Raw genomic sequence first — 19718 nt, 5'->3', positions numbered from 1 at the left:
ACTGGAACTGGGACTGGAGTTTCCTGTGTGGAAATGTGTTTTAACTACTGCTCATTTTAAAATACAGAATTATTCAGGTTGTCTGTCTGTTAGTGGGCTTCGGTAGTTTGGGTGTTTCAAGGAACTTGTCCACTGTCCTGGGATAACATATTTATGGCATAAAGTTGTTTAATGTATTCCCTTGTTATTCTTTTAGTATTTGTAGCGATTCTGTAGTAATGTAACAACTCTCACCATTGATACCGATAATTTGTATCTTCTCTCTTTTGTTTTTTCCAATCAGTCCAGCTACAGCTTTATTAATTTCATGGATTTCAAAGAATCAGGTACGGCTGATTTTTGACTTTCTCTGTGGTTTTCCATTATCTACTATAATCTTTATGATTTCTTTTATTCTGCTTACTTTGGATTTAATTTACTTTTCTTTTTCTACTTTCTCAACAGAGAAGCTGAAATCAGTAATTTGAGACCTCTTCTTTTTTTTAATTTAGACATTTCTAGTCCTATAAATATTCCTATTAAGTACTGTTTTACCTGCTTCCCACAAACTTTGAAAAGCTGTGTATTCATTTTTATTCAGTTCATAATACTCTTTTGATCTCTGCGTTTACACACAGGTTATTCAGAAGTACACCATTTGGTTTCCAAATATTTCAGAATTTTCCAGAGATTCTTCTGTCATTGATTTCTAACTCCACTGTAGTCAGAAAACATACATTATAGGAATTTAGTCCTTTTCCATTTGTCATGGCTTGTTTTATGGATTGAAATATAGTCTCTTGGTAAATGTTCTATGTGCACTTGAGAGGAATGTGTATTATGTTGTTTGGTGGAGTGTTCTATAAAGGTCACTTTGGTCAAGAGTGTTGTTCAAGTTTTTTGTATACTTACTGACTTTCTATCTACTTGTTCCATCAATTATTGAGGGAGCAATGTTGCAGTCTCCCAGGGATTGAAGAGTCATCTATTTTTCTTTGCAGTTCTGTTAGTTTTGACCACATATTTTTGAAGTTCTGTTGTGTCAGGTGCATAAGCATTTAGAATCATTATGTCATCTTAACTGATGCCTTACCATTATAAAATGATAGTCTTTATCCCTAGTAATATACTTTACTCTGAAATCTACTCTATCTGATATGACTATAGCCGCTCCAGCTTTCTTTTGATTGGTATTAGCATGGTATAATTTTTTCATCCTTTTACCTTTAACTGATTTTTATCTTCCTATTTAAAGTGCATTTCTTATAGGCAACATATAATTTAGGACTTCCTGTTATATGTCTGTCATTTAATTAGGGTGTTCAGACCATTTACATTTAATGTGATTATTAATATGATTGGATTTAAACCTACCACTTTGCTATTTGGGTTTTGTTTTGTTCTGTCCATGTGTTATTTCCTCTTCTACCTTCTCTTGGATTGGCCTATTTGACAATTTTTTATGATTCCATTTTAACACATTCGTTGGCATATTATCCATAACTGTTGGGGGAGCTGTGTGTGCCTACACATGCAGTTGCTTTAAAGTCTGTAGTAAATATCTTTATCTTATCATTCTACCTCCAAGTGATACTCTAACACTTTATAGTGAAAGAATCTCATGCTTCCATTTCTCCCCTCCCAGCCTTTGTGCTAGTGCATGTATTTTCCATAAACCCCACAACACACTGTTACTGTTTTTCCTTATGAAATATATTTGAAGAAAAACTATAAAATTTAAAAAAAAGGCGTTCATATTTACCCATGTTTACCATTTCCTGTGCTCTTCATTTCTTTGTGTGCCTCCAAATTTCTATCTGGTATCATTTCCCTTCTGTTGGATGAAGGTCCTTTAGCATTTCCTATAGTTCAGGTCTCCTGGTGATGGACTCTCTCAGCTTTTGTATGTCTAAAGTCTTATTATGCCTCCGTTTCTGAAAGACGGGAATAGAATCCTAGACTGATTTTCTTTCAATATTTTAAAGATGTCGCTCCACTATCTTCTGACATGGATTGATTCTGATGAGAAGTCTGATGTCCTTCATACTTGTTCCTCCTTATGTATGTGTGTGTTTTTTTATCCCCCAGCTGCTTTTAAGATTTTCTCTTTATCACCAGCTATAAGCAATTTGATTAAATATGCCTTTGTGTAGCTTTCTTCATGTTTCTTTTGCTTGGGGATTTGCTGAACTGCTTCAATATGTGGGTTTATCGTTCTCATCACATTTGTAAAATTTTCAACCATCATTTCTTCAAATGTGTCTTCTGTCCCCCTGTTCCAGCTCCCATCCTCATGGCCTCCAATTACACGTATATTTGGCTAGTGGAAGTTGTCCCACCCCTCTCTACTGCTCTATTTATTTTTCTTTCAGTCTTTTGTCTATGCTTTTAGATGGCTTTTGTTGCTTTGTTTTCAAGCTTACCGATCTTTTCCTCTGCCCCATCTGAACTACACGTTAATCCTACCCAGGGCATATCCATCTCAAATTCATATTTTTCATCTCTAGTTCCATTTGGGTTTTTTTTTTTCCTATCCTCCATCTCTAACATGGTTCAATTGTCCCTCTACCTTCTTGAGTATTTGCTATATAGTTTATAATAACTTCTGATTGTCCTTGTCTACTAATTCTGTTATCTGCAACATTTCTGGGCTGGCTTCAATTGATTGATTTCTCTCTTAATTATGGTTCATATTTTCTTGCTTCTTTGCATGCCTGGTAAGTTCTGATTTGATGCAGGTCATTGTGAATCTTACCTCTTTTGAGTGCTGGATATTTGTGTATTTCTATAAACATTCTGAGCTTTGGCTAAATTACTTGGAAACTGTTAGATCCTTTTGAGTCTTGCTTTTGAGCTTTGTTAGGTGACAGCAGGGTAGAATTCACTCTAGGGTTCATTCTGCCTTACAATTCAGCAATACCCTTCTAAATACTCTGCCTGATAACCTATAAATCACAAGGTCCTCCACTCTGGCTGGTATGGGGAAAAAAAAAAAAAAAAAAAAACTAGTCCCAGGCCTATATGAGCTCTGAGCATTTTGCCTTCTGCTTACATCAGGTTGTTCTTTACCTGGCCTCTGGTAGTTTCCTCACACACTTGTGCTGACTGTATTCAATTGAAGATACACATTCTGCAAGTCTTCAAAGACACTCTGCAAATGTTCGGAGTGTTCTCTCTGTACAGCCCTCTCCGTGCCAGTTCTCTGTTCTATGAACTCTCCAAGCTCCACTCCAGACTGCCAGCTTTGACTACTGAACTCATGGAACTAACCAAGTTCTACCTGCATTTCCCTTACCCTGCTCTGTGGCCTAAAGACTCTCTCCATCTTGTTTCTCCTATTCCAGGGACCACTGTCTTGTGCTCCCTCATGTCCAATATCTGAAAACCACTGTTTCATAAATCTTGCATAGTTTTTTCAGTTGTTTCAGATGGAAGAGAAAGTTCAGTCCCTGTTGTTCACCTGGGCTGAAAGGAAAATCTGTGGCATATCTATTACATTCTGGAAAGTATTTCCCACTTTGCACAGAGTTTTCCTTTAATTTTATCTTTCCCCACCTTTGAACTTAACTTTGAGACCTAATGAACCTTTACAGAAGATTGTGGGATTACAAGATGAATTCTGCAAAAAAATCAATTTAATATTTCATTACTGCAAAGTTCACAAAAAGGTAACCACTAACTTTACTCGTTCATTTAGGTCACCATAAAAGGTATCCATAGAAAAATTAATTAGTAAAATAAGGTAATTTAATAAATATACTGCTGGCAGTTAGGATGCCACAAAAGAAGTCTGAAATGCTGGGCGCCTGGGTGGCTCAGATGGTTAAGCGTTTGCCTTCATCAAGTCATGATCCCAGGGTCCTGGGATTGAGTCCTGCATCGGGCTCCCTGCTCAGTGGGGAGCCTGTTTCTCCCTCTGCCTCTGCCTCTCTCTTTCTCTCTCTGTCTCTCATGAATAAATAAATAAAAATCTTTAAAAGAAAAAGTCTGAAATGTTAAATCACATTTCAATGTAAAGATCAATAAAGTTTTGAACATTATTAAAATATTGATGGGCAATAAAATAATTCTTTACCTCTTGGTAAAGCCTCTAAAAATAGAAGAGATACAATTTGTAACTTATTTTTAGGTGCTAGCTCTACATTTAAAGACTTTTAGGAAAGCACTAACACCTACAGGAAAAAAAGAAATTGACTAATTTAATGACTAATCTGTATGAGCAAGAATACCAAATCCCCACCACTAATCAGAACAATGTGCCAACATTATAACCTAATAAGGGGTCTTGTCTGATATTATAGTAAGATTCCAAGGTTAAGATCTATCAAGATGCTTTTCACTTTAATTATGAAATAATCTAAACATAAAAAGTGTGGAGAATAGGGGCACCTGGGTGGCTCAGTCAGTTAAGCTTCTGACTTTTGGTTTCAGCTCAGGTTGTGGTTTCAGGGTCATGGGATCAAGCCCCGTGTTGGGCTCCACACTGAGCACAAACAGAGCCTGCTTAAGATTCTCTCTCCCTCCCCTTTGGCCCCCAGCCCCCCTGCTTGCTCGCTCTCTCATTCTCTCTAAAAACTAAATTTAAAAAAAAAGTGTGGTGAATAGAACAAAATTCATTTAACCCACCAACCACATTTACTATATTGTCATGACTGCTTCAGACACTTTACTGTTTTTTATTAAATATAACATGTCTTTCCCTAGTCCCCTTATACCCCCTTCCTAGAGATAACCACTGACTGCCCCTCACGTAACATATCCCCTTTATTGTTATACTCTCATTCCATAGGTCACAGCCACAGAGAATAGAGTGTTAGTTTGTATTTTAAGTTTACAGAGTTAAATATTTAAACTAAAGAATCTACAGCATATTTTATAGTTACAAACAAGAGAACACTGCCTCAACACAACACTGAAGGAGGAGTCCCTTTGTGATAAGTCGATAATGTGCTGTGACTTTGCTACTGCAAAATTACCCTGTTCCTTTCTAAAAGAGAGGGGCACCGGAGGACTGCTTCTTTACGGCAGAATGCGAAATAATAAATGTAGAAGGACTCACAGAGGAAGAAAAATCCTGAGTTTTGTAAACATCAATGATTCAAGTAAGGATCATCAAGAGATACTAAAACTCCTGGAAACCTGATATGTGAATGGTCTCAATGTTTATCACTCCATACACTACTTATTAATCAGAAAGATACTCTTACAACAGAGAAATCTGGTAGAGAATGCCTTAACCAAATGACTGAAATTTTATGACAGATAACAGGGCAAAGCAACATCAAGCACTTCCTGATGTGATGCAACAGGAAGGAATCACCTCCATCAGTTTCAGCAAACTATTTATGTAAAGGCGTGCTAGTCAACATTTTAGGTTTTGTGCGACATACAGTCCAGGTCACAACTGTGGCTGTGGTCCAAGAAACTTCATTTATAGAAACAGGTAGCAGGTCAGTCTTAGCTTGTCATAGCTCGTTGACCTGCAACCTACAGAATAGTCTAGCCAAAAATGTTTAACCTGAATCTAATCACAAGAAAACAAGCAAATAAATCCAGACTTTAGGACAGTCTATAAGAACATGGACTTGGATTTAAAAAAAAAAAAAAAATCAATATAATGACAGACAAAAGGTGGGGGGCTGTTCCAGATTAAAGGAAATTAGGAAGACAGGATGTGCCATGAAAAGATACAGTGGAGGGGCGCCTCGGTGGCTCAGTCGTTAAGCATCTGCCTTCAGCTCAGGTCATGATCCCAGAGTCCTGGGATCGAGCCCCACATCGGGCTCCCTGCTCAGAGGGAAGCCTGCTTCTCCCTCTCCCACTCCCCCTGCCTGGGTTCCTGCTCTTGCTATCTCTGTCAAATAAATAAAATCTTTAAAAATGAAAAAAAAGGAAAAAAAAAAGAAGAAAAGATACAGTAGAACCTTAAATACATGTTTCTAAGTGAAAGAAACCAGTCTGCAAAGGCTACATATTTTGCAAATCCAAGCACATGATATCCTCGAAAAAGCAAAACTAGAGACAGTAAAGAGATCAGCGGTTGCCTGGGGCTTGCAGGGGAGGATGAAGAGGTGAAGCATGGAGGATTTTTATGGCAGTGAAACTATTCTGTATGGCAGTGTAATGTGACACAACATTACTCATTTGTTGAAACCCGCAGAACTTTACAGCACAGAGAGTGAACTTCAATGTATGCAAAGTGAAAAAAAAAAAAAAAAAAAACCACACCACCATTCAGGAGGACGAGAATGGACGATGACAAGAGAAATCTAGACGTATTGCAAATGTATGAAACAACCTTCCTGAGGGCAGTGGAGGAAAAGCTGCTGACATCAGTAACTGTGGCAATGAAGACATTTTTTAAATCTAAGGCAAAAGGAACTGCACCAAAGTGTTGACTTCTAGTTAATATCAAGTTGCTTCCCAGAGGGTACAGATTAATGACTATGTATACTGGAATTAAAAAATTAAGTAAATGGATGGCAGATGATGGGAGCCAGACTCCTCACTTAGGGTAGGAATATAAATACATGTTGGAATGGACTGGAAAACATCAGGAAGGACTCATGTTTAACCTATAGATACAGATGGTGACATGAAAATACTCATAGATAGGTGTATGTGTACAGGGTGATCTATTTCTTTGCTCTTCCAGCTGAGAGAGCTTTAAAAAACAATACCCTAGGAGTAGTGAGCCCAGCTAGCACCCAGATCTGGCTCTCAGGAACCGGGACTCCTCTGAGAAATGGCTGATTCTGGGACTGGGGCAGGATATAAACAAGATGAGCCTGAAGCATCTTATAGCACCAGGAAGTGAGAAAGTACTCAACACAAGCACACAGAGAGAAGGAGCACAGAAGACAACTCAAGGTCCCCAGTGGGCAGAGCCAGAAGAGTTTGCACAACAAAACAAAATGTCCCCTGCAGAATTCCAGAAATGATGTAGATATTACCCCATAAAGGAGGGGGAACGGAACTCCCCACTCTTGAACTGTATGTGAGCTGTGCACAGCGACTGCCTTCCAAAGGGTACGAGATGAAAAGAGAGACTAACTTTACAGTGGAGAAGCTAACACTACCACAGCTGGGTGATCTAACAGCAATGATCATAATCACGTAGAAAGTACATGTCCCCGATATGACAGGATAAAAGTGACACTTCACCTTCGTGGCCTCCCTCTCAAAAACCCATAACCCCAGTTTAATCACGAGAAATGTAGCAGGCAAATTCCACTAGAGGGCTGTCCTACAATAGGCTTGACCAGTGCTCCTCAAAATTGTGAAAGCCGTCAAGCAGGGAAGATGATCTGAGGATCCCATATGGCCCAGAGGAACCTAGGGAGACATGACAACTAAATGTAGTGTGCAATTCTAGAAGAGATCCTGGAACAGAATAAAGATACTAGGTAAAAACTACAGAAACCAAAAGAAACCATAGACTAGTTAATGATGACTCAATATTGGCTCATTCCTTGCAATAAATGTAGCAGACTAAGGTAAGACATTAGTAATGGGAAAAATGTGGACAGGAGCATCAGATACAAAGAAACAAACTCTCCTAGTATTCACCCAACGGACCAGCTACTTTACAGAAGAGAGGCAACTTAGTGTGGTGTGTAAGAGTATACATGCTACTGGAGGGGCGGGGGTGGGAGGATGGGGTAACCGGGTGATGGGCATTAAGGAGGGCGCTGTGATGTGATGAGCACTGGGTGTTATACGCAACTGATGAATTATTGAACACTACATCTGAAACTCAGGATGCACTGTATGTTGCCTAATTGAATCTAAATTAAAAAAAAAAAAAGAGTACATATGCTAAGCAGAGTCAATCAGAGAAAGACAAATACCACATGATTTCATGCATATGTGGAACTTAAGAAACAAAACAAATGAACCTAGGGGAAAGGAAGGAAAAATAAAATCAGATAAAAACAGAGAGGGAGACAAACCATAAGAGACTCTTTTTTTTTTTTTTTTTAAAGATTTTATTTATTTATTTGACAGAGAGAGAGATAGCGAGAGAGGGAACACAAGCAGGGGGAGTGGGAGAGGGAGAAGCAGGCTTCCCGCCGAGCAGGGAGCCCGATGCGGGGCTCGATGCGGGGCTCGATCTCAGGACCCTGGGATCATGACCTGAGCCGAAGGCAGACGCTTAACGACTGAGCCACCCAGGCGCCCCTACCATAAGAGACTCTTAACTATAGGAAACAAACTAAGAGTTGCTGGAGGGGAGGTGGGTGATGGGCATTAAGGAGGGCACTTGATGAAATGAGCACTGGGTGTTATATGCAACTGATGAATCACTAAACTCTACCCCTGAAACTAGTAATACACTATATGTTAATTAACTGAATTTAAATTAAAAAAAATTTTTAAATGTTGGGGCACCTGGGTGGCTCAGTCGTTAAACGTCTACCTTCAGCTTGGGTCATGATCCCAAGGTCCTGGGATCAAGCCCTGCATCAGGCTCCCTGCTCCACGGGAAGCCTGCTTCTCCCTCTCCCACTCCCACTGCTTGTGTTCCCTCTCTCGCTGTGTCTCTCTCTATCAAATGAATAAATAAAATCTTTAAATAAATAAATAAATAAAATAGTACACATATAGTTAAACTGCCTGGGTTGAATTGCAGCTTTGCCTTTTGTTAGCCATGTAACCTCAGGCAAGATTCTTACCCTCTCAGTTCCTTAGTTTCTTCACCTATAAAATGGGATAAAACAGTTCCTACTTTAGAAGGATGAAATAAGGGGCACCTGGGTGGCTCAGTTGGTTAAGCTTCTGCCTTCAGCTCGTGTCATGATCCCAGAGCCCTGGGATGGAGTCCCACATCGGGTTCCACGCTCAGCAGGGAGTCTGCTTCTCCCTCTCCCTCTAACACTTCCCCTGCTTTGCTCATTAACTTGAAAAATTCCCCCAAAATAAACTCTTTGGTCTTTGTTATGTACAAAATTACAAAAGGTAGATATGTGGCCCACCACCCTTTCAGAGAAGTTCCACAGTGCCTCCAATCAGATAGGCTTGGGCACAGAGCCCACAACTCAAAAGAACCCGCACCCCAAAAGTTCACCTTTTAGTCAGTGGGACACATTTGCCACACATACAATTAAAACAAGTAGCAGTGGGCGCCTGGGTGGCTCAGTTGGTTGGGCGACTGCCTTCGGCTCGGGTCATGATCCTGGAGTCCCGGGATCGGGTCCCGCATCGGGCTCCCTGCTCGGCGGGGAGTCTGCTTCTCCCTCTGACCCTCTCCCCTCTCATGCTGTCTCTCTATCTCATTCTCTCTCTCAAATAAATAAATAAAAAATCTTTTTAAAAAATTAAATAAATAAATAAAATAAAATAAAATAAAACAAGTAGCAGTTATGTTATTACCAACACAGGTGAAAGATGTGGACAGGCAGGGCTGAGCATCTAGCTGTGATCCGTACTACTACTCTGATGGGGAAGGCACCAAAGGCATCTGGGAAGAGAAGAGCACAGTGACCCGGGGCGGGGGGCGGGGGGTGGAATCAGTGGGGGTGGGGGAGGGGAACAGTACATGTTCCCCTACCACTGCAGCAGCCTGAAGATTATACCTCATTCTCAAGGGCTTTGAGAAGAACTTATCCTGCACTGTACCAAGAACATCGTAGCACTTACTACGACAATACTAAGAAACACTATAAAATTCATAATATGCATAAAGATTTCAAAATAAGAAATACAGGGATTTGTTTTTATTTCAAAATCCAAATATGCTTCTGGTGTTATCTTTTCAAAAGCAAGACACTCTGTAATTGGCAATATCTTAGTACCAACTCTCAATTTCCCCCTAACAATTAAGAACACAGCAATAACAACATATGCTCCATATGTCAGCCTACAGTTACTTTAAGGAGTAATGATGTTCTCCTTATGAAATCTTTTAACAGTCACTACAAGGGAGACTGAGCGGTCTGTCTTCTGTATAGGTCGCCTACCTTGCCTACTCCCTACACAGGTAATACTGAGCAGTAAAACTACCCAAAGTTGGAATTCTTTGTCCTATTTTTGCAACTTTTCTGTGTCTAAAAGTATGTCAAAGTAAAAAAAAAAAAAAAAAAATTAAGATGGATATAAAGCACTATATTTGTCAAAACTCATGGAACTATAATCTGTACACCATATGTAAATTACATTTCAATTAAAATAACCAAAGCTCATTCTAGATGTTTTATCAAATGTTGATGATTGGAACACTTCAATAATTAAAAACAGGGATTAGAGGGCGCCTGGGTGGCTCAGTTGGTTAAGCGGCTGCCTTCGGCTCAGGTCATGATCCCAGGGTCCTGGGACCGAGCCCCGCATCGGGCTCCCCCTGCTCCGCGGGGAGCCTGCTTCTCCCACTCCCCTGCTTGTGTTCCCTCTCTCTCTGTCAGATAAATAAATAATCTTTGGGGGAAAAAAACAAAAAAACAGGGTTTAGAAACCCATCGAGGTCCTATGGGTCCTATGGGACACTTGGGTGGTTCAGTCAGTTAAGCCGTCTGCCTTTGGCTCAGGTAATGATCCCAGGGTCCTGGGATCGAGTCCCACGTTGGGAGCCTCCCTTTCCCTCTGTCTGCTGCTCCCCCTGCTTGTGCGCTCGCTCTCTCTTGCTCTCTGACAAATAAATAAATAAAATCTTTGGGGAAAAAGCAAGCCTTTGCTCACTTCATACCTATTGAATTTTAAGCTCGAAATGATAAAATAGCACAGTTGGTCTGGCTGTCATTTCTGTGATCTCAGCGACCAACAGCTCTCATGATTTTCTGGCCGTACAGAGGCCTGTCACCTTCCTAGCTTGCTCCCCGTGAGGCCCTCTGTGTGCTCAGCCAGGTAACACAATTGGCTACATTGCATTCCCTTGTTAATCAACCTCCAAATACATAAACCCATTATAAGAAAACCTAGATCTTAATCTTTTTTTAATAAAAAAAAAAAAAAAAAAGTGGGTGCCTGGGTGGCTCAGATGGTTAAACATCTGCCTTAGGCTCAGGTCATGATCCCAGGGTCCTGGGATCGAGTCCCATGTTGGGTTCCCTGTTCTGTGGGGAGCCTGCTTCTCCCTCTGCCCCTTCCCCCCACCATGCTCTCTCTCACTCTCTCAAATAAATAAAATCTTTTAAAAATTTTTTAAAATAACAAATAATAAAAAATTTAAAAAGGAGGGAAAAAAGGTAGAAGCCAAACATGAGGGTAATAATTCCTAAGGTGGGTATACACAGTGCTAAATGAGCCTCAGGAAGGTACTTCAGGCTGATGCCAAGGAACAGAACAGGAGCTGACCTACTAGATTAATATTTCAAAGTATTTTTAAAAGATTACCATCCATGTAATAGTCAACTATTTTTTCAAAATACTAATAAAGCAAAATGACTAAGACATCTCATACCTTGCTTTAGAAATACTATAAATTCCTTTGTAGTTTGGTCCAAATTAACTCCATGATATACTATAGGCTTGAAATTGCGATGCTCAAATGAACGAATGAGGCGAACTGTAATGGTCACTTCTTTGGAAGCCATGTGGAGAAATTCCTGTGGTAAGAGACATGAGAACAGTCTAAATAAAATAAATTCACAATAATCTACAAGCCTGCATTTCCACCATGACCTCCAGGGCACCCAGCCATCTCTCCCACATCATACGGTTACTGACAGTCCCCAAACCCAGGTCAGAGCCCGGGCACCCACAAGGGTCCCAAGGTTACTCCCACCTATCCACTGTGACCCTAGACAGCTTTGTCATAGTCACTAATGTCCTGATTGGCACAAAATGATAAATCTCTCTCCCTCCTCCTCTGCCCTTCCCTTCCCCTCTTAAAAACAAAAAACAAAAAACAATGCAGCCAGGTTTCAAGCATCAGTTAATTCCCAAGTCCATGCTCTAATATGCTAACGGAAACCAAATCATTTCCTCCCAAAAAATCTGCAAAGTTGCCAATGTTCTAAAGATACAATTATGGTATATTTCTATCTTGTAGTAACTACTTCATGGTACTTTCAACTTTACATAATAATTTTCAGCCATAATATACAATTTTACTAGGAAAAAATACCCGTAATACGACACATTAGAAAGGATGTCCAACCTCACTAGTAATCAGAGAAATTCAAGATGAGACCTATCACTCACCAAACAAACTTAAAAAAAATCTGATAATACCTAGTGTTCGCAAGGAACTGTGTAAAGCAATGAGAATTTAATCAGGGAAGGCGGGCGTCCCCAACAGGTATCTTTTGACCCAGCAATTTCATTCAAAGGTACCCTAGGGAATCTGTGAAATACGTGCATATGAAGAACACTGTTAATTAACTGCAAAGACTGGAAACAACATGTCTGTCAACAGAAGAGATAAGGAAATTATGGCATACAGTGGAAGAGTACAAGCAGCAAAAATGAATGGACCTATGCATCAACATAAATGAATCTCAAAAATATTATGGCAAATGAAAAAAAAAAAAAGCAAGTTGCAGGAGAGTCACAGTACCCCACCACTTATACTAAAGTTCAAAAACATAGCTTTGATTATGTTTAAAAGGAGATAATTGTTATTTCTGAGGCAAAGGAAGGATTATGCAATTAGAGAGAAGTACATGGGCCAATTATGTTGGTAGAATTTTCGTTTCTTAAGTAGAATGTTAGGTACATGGATAATGTATTACTCTTTATGCCTTTTAGTGTGTCTGTACTATTTCATAACATACCCAAACAAGCCACACTAATTTGGCCTAGAAAGTCTCTGTATCATAGAATGCTTAAACAAATATTTTACTAAGGTTGAGAGAATATATAGCACATTATGTGTGAAAAGCAAAGGTTCAAGCTGTTTTAATACAAAAATTTATCATTATAATTTATATTGTTTATATTTAAATGAATGGTTCTTAATGAACTTAATTATTTTTTTCCTCTCTAAAATATGGCAAGGGCCCACCTTATAATCTTGCTTAGTACTTAATGACCTCAAATTAACAACTGGAATGGATACTTCCAATATTAGTGATGACATTATTTCTTCTTAAATCTGAATTACCATGCTCCCCCAAAATTCTGATCTTAGAATCTATCAAGTAATAGCACCTCAGCAGACATCTACAAAATTACAATGTAAGATATACTGAAGTACTTGATAAAGTATACTTCCTGAAAAAGGGATACTGTAAAAGATTTCTGTAAAAGATTTTAGAACAGTATTACAGGTTTGCTGAAATCATGACCACTTCCTCCTGTCACGGAGCTCCCACAACAAAGAAGCCCTCCAAAACACACGCACACACATCCAGGCACACATGCCAGGAAGCCCTATCATGTAGTCCAAGTCCCCAAAGAGTTTAGACATGGCCAGATCTAACTAAAAATCAACTCCACCTCTTTGCTGTAACACACAGTTGGATCTCACATAATAGAAGCTTACTGAATAGACGAGATGGCTAAACGCACCAAGAAGGTCGGAATCGTGGGTAAATACGGGACCCGTTGTGGTGCCTCCCTCAGGAAAATGGTGAAGAAGATTGAAATAAGCCAGCACGCCAAGTACACTTGCTCCTTCTGTGGCAAAACAAAGACGAAAAGACGAGCTGTGGGGATCTGGCATTGTGACTCCTGCATGAAAACCGTCGCTGGTGGCGCTTGGACCTACAACACCACTTCTGCTGTCACAGTAAAGTCGGCTATCAGAAGACTGAAGGAGTTGAAAGACCAGTAGAAGCTTCACCATTTGAAACATTACTAGCCTATAATAAATGGGTTAATTTATGTAACAAAAAAAAAGAATCTTAATGAATAGTAGCCGCTTTTAGCAAGTCAACTTGGGATAAAATAGGTTTGGGCATAAGGACAGCTCATGGAGGCAGGAGAAGATCCTAGATTCCCAAGTGCAATAAATAAATCATATAAATGATCTAAGGAGGCTGGGCAGACTGTCACATGCATGGCCTGTGAAACTTTTATAATTAGAGGTTTGTTCCTTCCACTTAATAAAAAGCTGCCCAAATGTCATACTTAAATAGTTGAAATTTTACATTTGTGTTCATATCTAATTTTGGTCAGCAATGCATTGTCGTCTTCATCAGAAATTTGTTGTAATTTGTACTCAGTCACTAAAGAATAATAACTACTGCCCCAACCTCCTCGTCTAGCTTGAAATACGGGCGCCACCAAGATGCCAGCTTACCACTCTTCTCTCACGGACCCAGACACCAAACTCATTGGAAACATGGCACTATTGCCTATCAGAAGTCAGTACAAGGGACCTGCTCCTAGAGAGACAAAAGATACAGATATTGTGGATGAAGCCATCTATTACTTTAAGGCCAATGTCTTCTTCAAAAACTATGAGATTAAGAATGAAGCTGATAGAACCTTGATACATATAACTCTCTACATTTCTGAGTGTCTAAAGAAACTCCAAAAGTGCAATTCCAAAAGCCAAGGTGAAAAAGAAATGTATACGCTGGGAATCACTAATTATCCCATTCCTGGAGAGCCTGGTTTTCCACTTAATGCAATTTATGCCAAACCTGCAAACAAACAGGAAGATGAGGTAATGAGGGCCTACTTAACAGCAACTGAGACAAGAGAATGGACTGAGACTTTGTGAAAGTTTCTGGCCCTCAGAATGATAAACCTAGCAAGTGGTGAACTTGCTTTGTGAAGAGACAGTTCATAAACAAGAGTCTTTCAGGACCTGGACAGTGAAAGGAGCCTGGGCAGACACTTTCCACAGCCGTGGGCAGCATTTTACAGCAAGATGTACACAATTATTTGCCTTTATTTGATAAAATTTTATAGAGAAGAGAGAAGAGAGCGTGTCTTCGCTTGAAGAGCTCTTTATCAAGAATTTGGGTGGCGGAGGGAAGAATGGGTGATTTGAAATTTTCTGCAGCATTAAGCTGGTGCTTAATAAAAATAAGTAAGAATAAAGAAATTTCTAACATTCCATGTCAAAAAAAAAAAAAAATAGCTGCCAGGAGGCAACCATTACCTGATTTGTCCTAAGGACGGCAGGAATTGCAGCTTGTATGGGCGCCTGGGTGGCTCAGTCTGTTAAAGGTCTGCTTTTGGCTCAGGTCATGATCCCAGCGTCCTGGGATCCAGCCCCACGTGGGGGGTGTGGGGAAGGCGGCTTCTCCCTTTGCCCTTCTCCCCACCCGCTACGTAGCCCCCACTTCCACTCACTCTCTTGCACTCTGTCTCTCTCTCTCTCAAATAAAATCTTAAAAAAAAAAAAAAAAAAGAACTACAGCTTGTTAGTTTAGGGAGGCAGGCATACTGAAGAGACAGTTTAGAAAGCTAGTATTACAGATTATAAAATATGATATTTTCCCAGAGGTTCAACTACTTAAAAAAAAAAATCTGGTCAAATTTAAAAGGCATCCCACTGAAGCAACAGAGAAGCCAAAACCAATAAAAACTTTGGAATAAATTAATAAAAAATATTCAAGGACAAAAGATTTGAATAAATGAAATGACCAGGTTGTTAACTATGAAGGCTCAAAGTTGTAAAGAAATCAATTTTCTCCTAAATTCATCTAGAAACTGAATAAAATCTCAATCAAAATATAAAAGGGTACCTTGGGAGACCTGTCACAAATATTTCTAAAACCTATCTGGAAGAATAAATTTGTGAGCTTAGTCAGCAAAGTCATAAAAAAAAAGGCAGCACCAATTATTAAAACATATTATTAAGCAATAGTCAGACATACAATAGTATACATGAATAAGCTGGTATGATTCATATATTCACCAAAGTCAGTAATAAAAATTTTAAAGGACAATTAAGCTGTAACAATTCAAGCTGTGATAATGAAGCAGGAAAAACTGGCAAATCAGTGGAACACAACAGAAAATTCAGAAATAGACTCAAGATTAGGGAACTGAGTATAAAAGTGGTGTTTGAGGGCGCCTGGGTGGCTCAGTCAGTTAAGTGTCTGCCTTTGGCTCAGGTCATGATCCTGGAGTCCCCGGATCAAGTCCCGCATCGGGCTCCCTGCTCTGCAGGGAGCCTGCTCCTCCCTCTCCTCCCCACTTGTGCTCTCTCTCACTATCTCTGTCTCTCTCTCAAATAAATAAATAAAATCTAAAAAAAAAAGTGGTGTTTGATATTAGTGGGGAAAAGATTTAATAAATGGCATTGGGAAAAACTGGTCAGACATTCAGAGAAAAGTAATGCTAGATCCTTACCCCATCCCTTATACAAAAATAATCATACATGGAACAAATATTTACACTTAACTGTAAAATCATAGAAAGGCACCAGAAAAATGGGCACATATTTTTATAATCTTACAGTAAGAAAGGCCTTCCTAAGTGAATAAAAATCAGCAACCATCCAGAAAAAGGCTGATAGGTGTAACAACAGAAATATGTAAGAAAAGACCAATACCTTAGTAGAAACATGGGTAAAGGTAATTGGCTATCTTTAGGAGCGCCTGGGTGGCTCAGTCAGTTAAGCAGCTGCCTTTGGCTCAGTTCAGGATCTCAGGGACCTGGGATCGAGCCCCATGTCGGGCTCCCTGCTCAGTGGGGAGTCAGCTTCTCCCTCTCCCTCTGCCTCCCGCTCTGCCTATTTGTGCTCTGTCAAATAAATAAATAAAATCTTTAAAAAAAAGAGGAGGTCAGCATCCAAGTTCAGACTAGAAAATTCTGCTTAGTAAACGACTTGGTTTCTTTTTTGTTTTATTTTATTTTATTTTATTTGTCAGAGAGACAGAGAGAGAGCGCGAGCACAAGCAGGGGGAGCGGCAGGCAGAGAGAGAAGCTGACTCCCCACCGAGCAGGGAGCCCTTGAATCCAGGACCCTGGGATCATGACCTGAGCTGAAGGCAGACGCTTAACTGACTGAGCCACCAGGCATCCCCAACTTGGTTTCTTCAATAAATAACACAAGAAATAAAGAAGGGGATGAAGATTATAAATTAAAAGAGACTTAAAGAGATCAACCAATGCAACATTTTAAATGGATTCTGATTTGCATAAATGTTTTTAATGTGAGAAATTTTAAACATATAAAAAATAGAATATGACCATATTAAGAATTAATATTAATTCTCTTTATTTGATATTATTATATTTTTGAGTCCTTATAAGAGTAAGGTATATATAGGTGAAATGGTATGAATGATTTGCTTTCAAACACCCTGGAAGAGGAAAAACCAGTATGTCAGTTGAGAGCATAGATTAAAAGAAAAAAAGGCAGAACATTGTCAACTGCTCAAGCTGGGTATATACGGGACCTCGTCATACTATTCTATTTTTTATATGTTTAAAATTTCTCACAATAGAAACATTTTAAGAAAAATACACAAAGATGTACATTCAAGGAACTTGTTTTTCACTGAAGTGCTTCTAGGAGTTAACAAAAAATTAGACTCCATCTAGATGCCCATCAACGAAGAACTGCTTAGGGAAACTCTGTCACACAGTTACCATAAGATAAAATCCCCTGCAGCCCCTACAGGGCAATATGGATCCATGGGTACTATTTTGGAAGATGGCTATGACAGACCAGTGAACTAACAAACAAGCTAGAAAACCATAGGTATGTAGTATCTCCATAAGCACACCGAGACATCCAGAGTGCCATTTACCAAAATGTTGCCAGTGGCTACCTCTGAATGGTAGAAATATAAGAGACTTCTCTGTTTTATATATTTTTAATATTGCTTGATGTTTTAATAACGATTATGTGTTTTTAAGTTAAGCTGTTTCACTGTATACTTAACATTTGTGCTTCTCTGGTGTGTTTTGCATGGACAAAAAGTTATTTTTAAAACAAAGCCATTTCCTTTTAAGAGGTAACAGGACAAAAGTAAACAATACAGAATTGATGTATCAATACTGTCAAGGATAGAGAGGGTGAGAAATTTAGTTATGCAACTGACATGCAGTTAAGGGATACCAATAAATCTCAAATGCATGCAACAGTCAGAGGTCCCAGAAGTAGGTCACACACCCAAGACAAGTCTAATCTTGTCTGAGATGGCACAAAGGCCCTCGGTACCCAGCCCCTCCCTCCACTCTGATGCTACCTGTCACCACCACGATCCACCTTCCATATGGCACTCTAGCAGCCAAGACAGCCCACAGTCCCCCACACATACCACAGTTCCAAGCATCGGCCATACCTTCGGCCCCCAGCTTTCCCCACACTACCTCTGTCCTGCACCTCTTTGCCTCACCACGCAGGCAGCCTTCAAAACTCAGTCGGGACCACCTGCTCCAGGACACCCTTGCCATCAGCAACTCCTCTGCCCTGGGCTCAGCTACCAGACCCTCTGGCTGCCCACAGCACCTGGTCGTGCCACAGGAAAGACAGCTGTTGAAGGAGTCTGGCTTATCAGCCCCTTGAGGGAAAGAACGCTATACGGCTTATTTTGGATACAGCAACGTGTGGCCTGAGGCACACCAGAACCCCAACCAACAATGTCAGCAGAACCAAGTGCAGCTAAGGGGCTGAGGAAAACCTGAATCCTTTCCTGCACTGCAGTCATAGTACCTCGGGTCTATGAGCTTTTCCACTTCCCATAAAAATATTTGAGACCGGGCGCCTGGGTGGCTCAGATGGTTAAGCATCTGCCTTCGGCTCAGGTCATGATCCCAGAGTCCTGGAATCGGGTCCCGCATCGGGCTCCCTGCTCCTTGGGAGCCTGCTTCTCCCTCTGCCTCTCTCTCTCTGTCTCTCATGAATAAATAAATAAAATCTTAAAAAAAAAAAAAAAGACTTAAAAAAAAAAATTGAGACCTTAGGGAGCCTGGGTGGCTCAGAAGGTTAAGCGTCTGCCTTTGGCTCAGGTCATGATCTGAGAGTCCTGGGATCGAGTCCCATACCGGGTTCCCTGCTCAGTGGGAAGTCTGTTTCTTCCTCTGCCCCTTCCCCCCGCCCCACCCCCACCCCCCTAACTTGTGCGTGCATGTACACTCTCTCCCTCTGTCGCAAAAATAAAATCTTAAAAAAAAAATATTTGAGACCTTAAAGAAAAGCCCTATTGCTCTAGAATATGAAAACTTTTAAAAATCAGAAGTAACATTTAATCAAATACCTGCACCATATAACATTTCAACAGCAACTCAACTCTATTCATAATCATATGTTAGGTTTAATATAGGATATGTGTACATTTTATATGATGTAGAGTGAGGATTTGAAAAGGAACAGTACTGAGGGGTGAGGGGTGTAAAAAAAGAGAGAGAGAGAGAGAGAGAGAGAGAGAGAGAGAGACAGTGCCTAGGGGTTAGGAAGGTCTTTAAACCTCCCTGCCTAAAAAAACCTGTTCTGGCTGATACTTACCCAGCTGGTTTGGGATAATGAAGAAGCCACAATATCCAAAGCAAACTCAACTCTTGAAAACAAAGAAAAAACAAAAGAAACACAAAATCTGTGTAGGCATCTCCTCACAGGGAGCTCCCACGTCCCTGACAGGTAAGCAGTGTCTCATTAGAGCCAAGAATGGATGCAGCCCAGCAGCCTCCCCTCCTGGACTAGAATTCCCTGGTCCTTACAGGACAGGTCGGAGCTGTTTTTTTATGGCCCAGGCTCCAGCAGCATGAACGGCAAAGGTGGAAATTCAGCATGGAAGGATCAGGGAAAGCCAAGCCAAGCTGCATGCTAGCTTCCCTAAAGACCCAGCTGTTCTCATTCCAAGCTGGCCCCTGTCCTCACTGCAAAATTCTGAGTGAAGGGACTGTCAACCAGCTGGCATGGGCTCCTGAGGTGAAAAAAATCAAGCACAGTATGT

At 40.2% G+C, this 19718-nt stretch overlaps 3 protein-coding genes and 1 pseudogene across 12 annotated transcripts in view; 2 read left to right on the top strand and 2 right to left on the bottom strand.

Annotated features, from left to right (window-relative positions):
- The window catches only part of C3H2orf76 (chromosome 3 C2orf76 homolog), a 35173-nt gene extending 23659 nt beyond the window's left edge, over window positions 1-11514 (bottom strand). Inside the window, exon 1 of the mRNA XM_035726844.1 lies at window positions 11372-11514. Within this exon, the coding sequence (XP_035582737.1) occupies window positions 11372-11504 (133 nt within the window). The 5' untranslated portion in view covers window positions 11505-11514. The remainder of the gene's footprint in view (window positions 1-11371) is intronic.
- LOC113919842 (40S ribosomal protein S24-like) overlaps window positions 1-19718 on the bottom strand; it is a 76752-nt gene that overhangs the window by 3328 nt on the left and 53706 nt on the right. For 8 of the 10 annotated variants that reach the window (XM_035726699.1, XM_035726700.1, XM_035726702.1 and 5 more), the window contains 2 exons: window positions 11372-11516; window positions 9352-9439 (listed from right to left, as the gene is read on the bottom strand). In XM_035726699.1, the coding sequence (XP_035582592.1) occupies window positions 9352-9390 (39 nt within the window). In that variant the 5' untranslated portion in view covers window positions 9391-9439; window positions 11372-11516. Of the gene's footprint in view, window positions 1-1741; window positions 1863-9351; window positions 9440-11371; window positions 11517-19718 lie in introns of those variants that run through there. The other 2 variants (XM_035726705.1, XM_035726706.1) reach the window with 2 other exon arrangements.
- On the top strand, window positions 13409-13752 carry LOC113919843 (60S ribosomal protein L37a-like). The gene has a single exon (XM_027589645.2). The coding sequence runs from the start codon at window positions 13409-13411 to the stop codon at window positions 13685-13687; it is 279 nt and encodes a 92-aa protein (XP_027445446.1). The 3' UTR covers window positions 13688-13752.
- LOC113919841 lies at window positions 14144-14679 on the top strand (annotated as a pseudogene).

Source organism: Zalophus californianus, chromosome 3, assembly GCF_009762305.2.
Source record: "Zalophus californianus isolate mZalCal1 chromosome 3, mZalCal1.pri.v2, whole genome shotgun sequence".
Taxonomy (NCBI): Eukaryota; Metazoa; Chordata; class Mammalia; order Carnivora; family Otariidae; genus Zalophus; species Zalophus californianus.
The sequence above is the reverse complement of the archived record's forward strand: the minus strand, read 5'-3'. Positions and strand labels throughout refer to the sequence as shown.